The sequence below is a fragment of the Sorghum bicolor genome, chromosome 9, assembly GCF_000003195.3.
Source record: "Sorghum bicolor cultivar BTx623 chromosome 9, Sorghum_bicolor_NCBIv3, whole genome shotgun sequence".
Taxonomy (NCBI): domain Eukaryota; kingdom Viridiplantae; phylum Streptophyta; class Magnoliopsida; order Poales; family Poaceae; genus Sorghum; species Sorghum bicolor.
Window position 1 is genome coordinate 21,266,498 of NC_012878.2, and position 7,400 is coordinate 21,273,897.

The 7,400-nt window shown below is 47.8% G+C and overlaps 1 protein-coding gene across 1 annotated transcript; it reads left to right on the forward strand.

The window, feature by feature from the left end:
* On the forward strand, nucleotides 4,763–6,877 carry LOC110430424. Its single transcript, XM_021448100.1, has one exon. It carries the CDS (start codon nucleotides 4,763–4,765, stop codon nucleotides 6,875–6,877), a length of 2,115 nt encoding a protein of 704 aa, XP_021303775.1.

The following is a 7,400-nucleotide window of genomic DNA, read 5'->3' on the forward strand; positions in this document are numbered from 1 at the left end:
ACATTCCTTAGCAAAGTGCCTCATCTTGTGGCAGTTGTAGCATGGACCCTTGGTCGCATTGTTGGCGGCAGGTGCCGCAGCATGAATTGCTTTTGGCTTGGCAGGAGCTATCGCCACCTTGTACGGCTTCTGCTGCGTTGGGTGTCCGGTGTTCCTTCTCTGCGGCGGCCGGAACCTAGCACCCGGGGCAGGAGGACGATACTGCTGTCGCCCTGCCACTGGTGCCCTGAACTGGGATGACCCGGCTTCGAAAGCCCTCTTACGAGACTTGGATGCACTATAGCTATTGTTATTGTTCTCCTAGGTCAGACAGTCACTGATATAAGCATTGAAGGTAGCCCTGGCTCCTGTACCCATGGTCTTCAGCATCTTTGGGTTCAAGCCTCTCTGAAAACTAGCAATCTTCTTGGCCTCCGTGTTCACAAACTCAGGGGCGTAGCGAGCGAGATTGTTAAAAGCGTGTAGATACTCCTTTACAGATTTTGTCCCCTGGGACAGCCTCATGAACTCCCCAACCTTCATTTCCACCACACCTGGAGGAATATAATTTCCCCGAAATGCAGTGGTGAAGCGGTTCTAGGTGATTGGGGTCCCCTCTGGGTAGGTAGTACGATGATGGGACCACCAAATTCCAGCGGGTCCTTGCAACTGGTGTGCTGCATACTCAGCCTTGAGTTCTTCTATCATCCGAAGAAGACAGAACTTCTGCTCCATAGTGTTGATCCACTCATCTGCTTCAAGCGGTTCCAGAGCCTCCTTGAAGACTGGTGGCTTGGTATCCATGAAGTCCTTGAAAGAGCTCTACTGGTTGACTTCACGACCGCCCTGGTTATCCCCACGGCGGGTGTTGTCAGCTATGTTGCATAGGGCTTCTTCCATGTTGTGTTGCATTTGTTCCATGTTGCGTTGACTCCCCAGAAACTGCGCGAAAAACACATCCGTAGTATACGGAGGAGGCGGTGGTGGTGGGTGTGATGGTGCTCTCTCCTCGTTCCGTTGAGCCCCACCTCCGGAGGCACCTGCTCCAAGACCGGGGTTGCTGTTACCCCCGCCACGCGTTTGCACCATCTGCATGCGTCAACGATAAGCATTCGTTAGGAGTTGCCATTAACGGTAGACATATGTAGAGTTATGCCGTACTGAATTTACTGAGGAAATAAATTCGCACAATAAAAAGAGGCACAACAATTCATCATCCACATACAACATCACTAACAGATTACTTAACATTCAAGCAACAAGGTTCGCATACATCCAAACTTGCCAGCATACATACACTGGACTTTCAGCGCCATCTCATAAAGTTTTACATGGCCCAGATCCAAAAGTACAAGACATGCCATGCAACAACAATAACAAAAGAAGGACTAGCTCTAGGGTCCTAGCCTCTACTCGCTATGGTCACTGTCCATGCCGGAGCCCTCCTCGTCCTCATCTCCACTAGCAGCTGCTCCTATCTCGGGATCCGTGTCAATCTATTCCTTAGATTCTAGCTCAGCTGCCCCAGGCAGAGGGTGAGGGTGGAGCTGGTTATGGAGCTGGTGGATCTCCTCATGCAAGTTCTCATTGTACTCCTCGGCATTAGCTAGCTGCTGCTCTAGCTCTAGCTGTCGGGCCCTCAAAGTGTCCTCCTCGTGCCAGGCTTCATTCCTCTGACCAAGCACATGGACTAACATGCGCTCGCAGTTCCTGTGAGCAGTAGTCACCCTGTCTCTATGCTCTCTCACAGCAAGTAGGTCCTGGCTCAGCTCACTGTTCTTCTGAACCGCCTGATCCCTCTCTTGGGTCACGCGGGCCAACTCTGCCTGCAGCCTCTCAACCTCAGTGTCGAACTCACGCTGCAGCTGGCACTTCTCATCCTGGACAGTGAGAAGGGACCCAGATAAGCACCCCAAACAACGCTCCAGGCCTCCATAGGTCTTCATCAAAGCGTACATAGCACTCATAGCTATGCTGTCACTGTGCTGGTCCTTATCCGCACTCCTCTCTAGAGCAATCACCTTGGACTGATCCCACATCGAAGTGTAGGGGTCACCCCGGGGAAACACCCCAGCGAAGGCGTGGGCCAGCTCCTGTGGAAACCTCTCCATGAGGTCCCTCAGAACTGCAAAAGCTGCCCTGCTGGCACCGTGGAAAGGCGTGACACCTCGGGACTCGTACACCCAGCCGCCCCAGGCGGGGTCACCTCCACTGGTAGGGACAACTGCCTCAATCCCCACCAGGGTCTCATCCCCAAGCGGCTCCTTATCCCAATAGTAGCGAGGCTCCCTTCCTTTGGGATACCCCATCGAACTGAGCACCCTCCAAAGCAAAGTGGGCATCCCAAACTCCTCTAGGAACTTGCTCTTATGTCGTGAGCTCCTGGCTGCCAACGGATGGTGAGGGGCCCGCCCACCAGTGGACTTACGAGCGGTGAGCCTTGTGCGTGCCATCTGCTGCAAAGGGAATACCCTGAGTAAGATGGAGGATTATCTTTAATTATTTTATTCAGAATTGGGACAGATTAAATTAAGGGGGAAAGTAAGCAATGATATGAAATGAACATGATGCATGCACGGACTTACGATCTCACAAACTTAGAAACAAAAGTTAACACTAAGCAGTATATGTGGTGGCACACAGCGTTCTCTCATAACGTAACTAGCGTTCTAAGCAAGAACGTGATTAGTGTACCTGCAGAAAACTCATTTCAGCCCAACCACAGTATGCTCATGCAGAATAAGAATTTAAAGCTATACACCCCACATACACAGACACCCGTCCATGCATATGACGTGTTACTACCCACATCATCGCCCTAATGACGGCATCGCCTCTCAGGACGGAATTCCCAACATGCGGTACTGTTCCCAAGCACACAAACCATGGGTGTGTTGACGGTGGATATATCATAGAAATCCACATACAAAACACCGTCAACATGCCTCGGTTGCAAGGGGAAATGACATGACATGAACATATTTTATCCATAACTAGTTCCACTTGTACTCTTAGCTTGTTTATGCAGGAACAACAAATTCAAGACATTATTTGACAAAGCCAACATCAGAATCATCAAGAGGAGATCGAGGGGACAACAGGTGACACCCTGGGCCCACAGGGAGGGGGTCGCCCGACCCCTCTTTGGTGGGACCCAGGTGTGCCACCTACTCCACCGACATAAGGGACCATTGTGGACACTGCTGGTGGGCCCAGGTGGTCAGGAGTGGGGTCGCCCGACCCCACATGTAAGGCAGTTTTAGGGTCGGTGGCCTCCCACCGACCTTCCCCACATGTCTAACGTGTTGGTTTGCCCCTGCCGTTGATCAAATGGCGGTTGTGAAGTCGGTTTGATCCAAGGGTGGAGAGGCATGATCACACGGATCGATGACGTGGCGGTGGAGTAGCCCCTACTCCACCTCTCCCTATAAATAGAGGCTGATTTCACCCTTCCAAGGCATGATGAATTCAAGGTTCAAGTATCCAAGCTAGATACAAGTGAGTAGTAGTAGTAGTAGTCTAGTGTGGGAGTTAGAGTTGAGTCGAGCGAAGCTCGGGGTCTCCGGAGTCGTCTTCTTGAGAGTCTGGTATAGCTCTTGTATCTTTTCTCCTGTAAGACTTGTTTTCTTAATATATTCTCTTTCTACTTTTCTAAGTATTACTTTGTGCAATATTATTCTTGCAATAGTATTGTAGTGTTCTATCTTGTCCTTTAGTGGTTACATATTAGATTGTGATCCTGTAACAAGCTCGTGGCTGTTTCCCATCGCCTTTAGCAAGGTGCTATAGTTGTTTGATCGCAGCTAGAGTAGTGAGAGTTAGCGTAAGCGCGGTGCTTAGGCTAGGTCTTGCCTTTGGGTGTCGCTGGCTCGGACGGAAAGTAGGGGCGCACTCCCTAGTAGGTGACAGATCGTGGGCGGCATTAGGTTCTCCTCACGTACGAGCTAGTTCTTAAAAGATAAGGCGTCCATAAGCCCAATAGTCGCTTTCGGTAAGGGGTTAGGTGAAAAACCTTTTAAGCGTCTTACCAGCTCGGCTATCCCTGGCAGCCATTAGTAAGGTATCAATCTAGTGTGTCTCTGCTATTTGATTAAGATTAGTTCACGAGAGTAGAATTAGATATCATAGGAACCTGTACTCACTCGTTGTCCTCCCACCTAGCTACTCTACTCTAGTTATCTTGTAGTTATCCTTTTTGATTATCTCTGGATCATCATCATCCCTTCCTTCACCTTTCGTTACCACCTCTCTGCACTAGTTGTAACTAAGTTGAGATAGGATCTCTTTTCTTACAAACATTTCTTGCTATTGCTTTCCCTTGGGAAAATATAAATTACGATACCTTGGAATACTCCCGGGTGAAGTGCTACAGCGGTACCTTCTGTGCGCTTGCGGAATTATCCAATAGTTAATAGAGTTACCACACCAGGCATTTCTGGCGCCATCACCGATATCCGGTGGTTGCGTTAAGAAGTGCCAACAAGCATTTCTGGCGCCGTTGCCGGGGAAAGCATAGCCTAGAAATCTTAGTAAGAACGAATCCAAAAAAAAATATATCATCAACTTAGTATCAATTAGTTGTAGGGGGGGTTTACCCCTTGCCTTTGTTTCTCTATATTGTGAAGCAGGGCATTGTATGAGTGAGTTCCAATTCAAGGCCACATTAGAAAATCCTGAGACATCCCGACAGAGTCCTAGACACCGTCTAGTAACTTATCGGAGATCCAGCTCATACTTGAATTCACTCAAGGAAGGAGGCTTAGCACCGACACTCTACCAGTCAATGGCTTCCTCATCGATCTCCGACTTCTCATCTCCATCAGTTGGCCATGTTACCATTGGACCGAGGGTGGAGGTCGAAGATGTGGACTTTGAGATTAAGCCATCACTTATCACTATGGTGCAAGCAAGTACATTTAGTGGGAAGCCACATGAAGATGCAAATGCACATCTCCAACACTTTTTGGAAGTGTGTAGCACTATTGCCATCAGAGGGGTAACGGCCGACGCCATCCGCCTTCGCCTATTCCCATTCTCATTGCTTGGGAAGGCAAAGCAATGGTTTTACGCTCAACCCGATGATGTCAACACCTGGAGAAGATGTGCCAATGCATTTCTCAAGAAATTCTTCCCAATGGGCAAGACATCTGCTCTGAGGGCAAAGATTTCAAGCTTCCAACAGAAGGCAGACGAGACTATTCCCGAAGCATGGGAACGTCTGCAGGAGTACATTCAAGAGTGTCCACATCATGGAATTAAAGAGTGGCTCCTGATTCAAGGTTTCTACCATGGGCTGACTCCAGTAGCTCGTAGCCACCTTGATGCCGCCGCAAGAGGAGCGTTTACCTCCCTCAATGTCACTCAAGCTAAAACTCTCATTGAGAACATAGTGACAAATCAAACATGGAGAGAAGAACGCCCTCAACTCAAGAAGAGAAGCACGAAAACCATTGAAGAGGTAAATGAAATATCTCACAAGATGGAGTTCTTGTTGAAGAAGTTGGATGAACGAGCCAAGGTAAAGAAAGATCGAGAGGCCATCCAACAATATGCCACTGCACGTGCGAACCAACGGAGCAGGGTGCAAAATGCAAGCCATGAAGCTGTGCAATCCTTCAACAATGGACGACCAACTTCGCGCTTCCAGGGCCAAGGTAACTCTAGTAACTCTAACTGGCTTTCACTTAAAGAACTTGTCATTAATCAAGCTAAAATCAATGAAAGCATGAACAAAAGATTGTTAGCTAATGACAAGACTCTTGAATCATTAACTGCTAAAATGGATTCCCTTGTTTCTTCTGTTAAGGACCAATTAAACTTTAATAAAATTTTAGAGTCTCAAATAGCACAAATTGCTGCTACTGTTCCTTCTTCTGTAAATTCTTGCAATATCTTTAATGTGACCACGAGGGGGGGTAAGACCACTCGTGATCCACCATATCCTGACATGAAAAAAAAGACTGCAAGAAAAGATAAGGAAGTTGAGGAAGACAAGGAAGAAGCACCATCTAAGCAGGAAAACACCAAGTTCTATGGAAAGACAGCTCCGCACGAATTCTACGACACCAACATTCTGCTGCCATTTCCAAGAACAAGGAAGCCAACCACCGATGAACAATTCGGGAAGTTTGTTGAGGTAATTCGGCAATTATATGTCAATATTCCACTACTTGATGCAATGCAGGTTCCAACCTATGCCAAGTATTTGAGAGACATCCTCAACAACAAACGCCCGCTGCCTACAACTGAGGTGATTAAGCTAACAGAAGAATGCAGCGCGGCGATACTAAACCAACTACCAGAAAAGAAGAAGGACCCTGGATGTCCTACCATCGACTGCTCCATTGGGACACATCACTTCGAGCATGCACTGTGCGACTTGGGAGCAAGTGTCAGTGTCATGCCAAAGGTAATATTTGATAAACTAACCCATGCTGTTTTGTCCCCTACATCAATACATTTGCAGTTAGCGGATCAGTCAATTCGCCATCCTGCGGGGGTAGCTGAGAATATCCCCGTAAAGATACGCGAGTTCCTGGTCCCTGTGGATTTCGTGGTACTCGACATGGAGGTGGATGAAAAGACTCCACTTATCCTGGGAAGACCATTTCTCAGCACTGCTAATGCACATATTTACGTTGGAGCCGGAGAAATTCAATTTACAATCAATGGGGCCCAGGAGAAGTTCAACTTCAAACCAAAGGTAGTGCAATGCTCACTAATCTTGGCAGTGGATGTGGCAACCGTCACATTCATAACTAGGCCAAAGAAAAAGACCAATCCAACGCCAAGAGCAAAGAGCAAGAAAATATGGAAGAAGAAGGTAATACAACCGATGACACCTCCGAAGAAAATTTCTGTATCAACTCAAGGAGGAGGTCCTGTTCTAAGGACCTGAGGTAACAGCTCTTCCATCAAGGTAAGCCCACTGACCTTTAACTTTAAGTTACTTATTAAACTTCCTTCATCTTTTCCAACCCTTCTATCAACTTGAGTTAAGACAAGTAAAGTAAAAATAAAAACTCACTGAGCAAGGTGGACACCAGGTGGGGCCCAAAGGGGGGTCGCCCGACCCCACTTTGGTGGCCCCCACCTATCATCTCGTGTCCTTTGCCACTTCCTGTCATGACATGCTATGCTCCATTCAAGAAAACACCAAAACATTACCATGTCAACTCATGTAATCCCACTTGATCAACGAATTGAACCGTGCATGAGAATTCTCTAACTCTTTCATCTATTTTTCTTGCATGTGCTTGTTCTGTTACTCGTGTAGTGTGCCCAGCATTACTCAAGAGTGAGAGGAGGGGTCGGCCGACCCCATGGTTGGCCCCACTTCCTCCCCTCCTCTGGTGTATGGCAGCACAAGTAATGTAGGGAGAGTGAGTATAGAAATAAAGACTCATAAACATCGACACTCA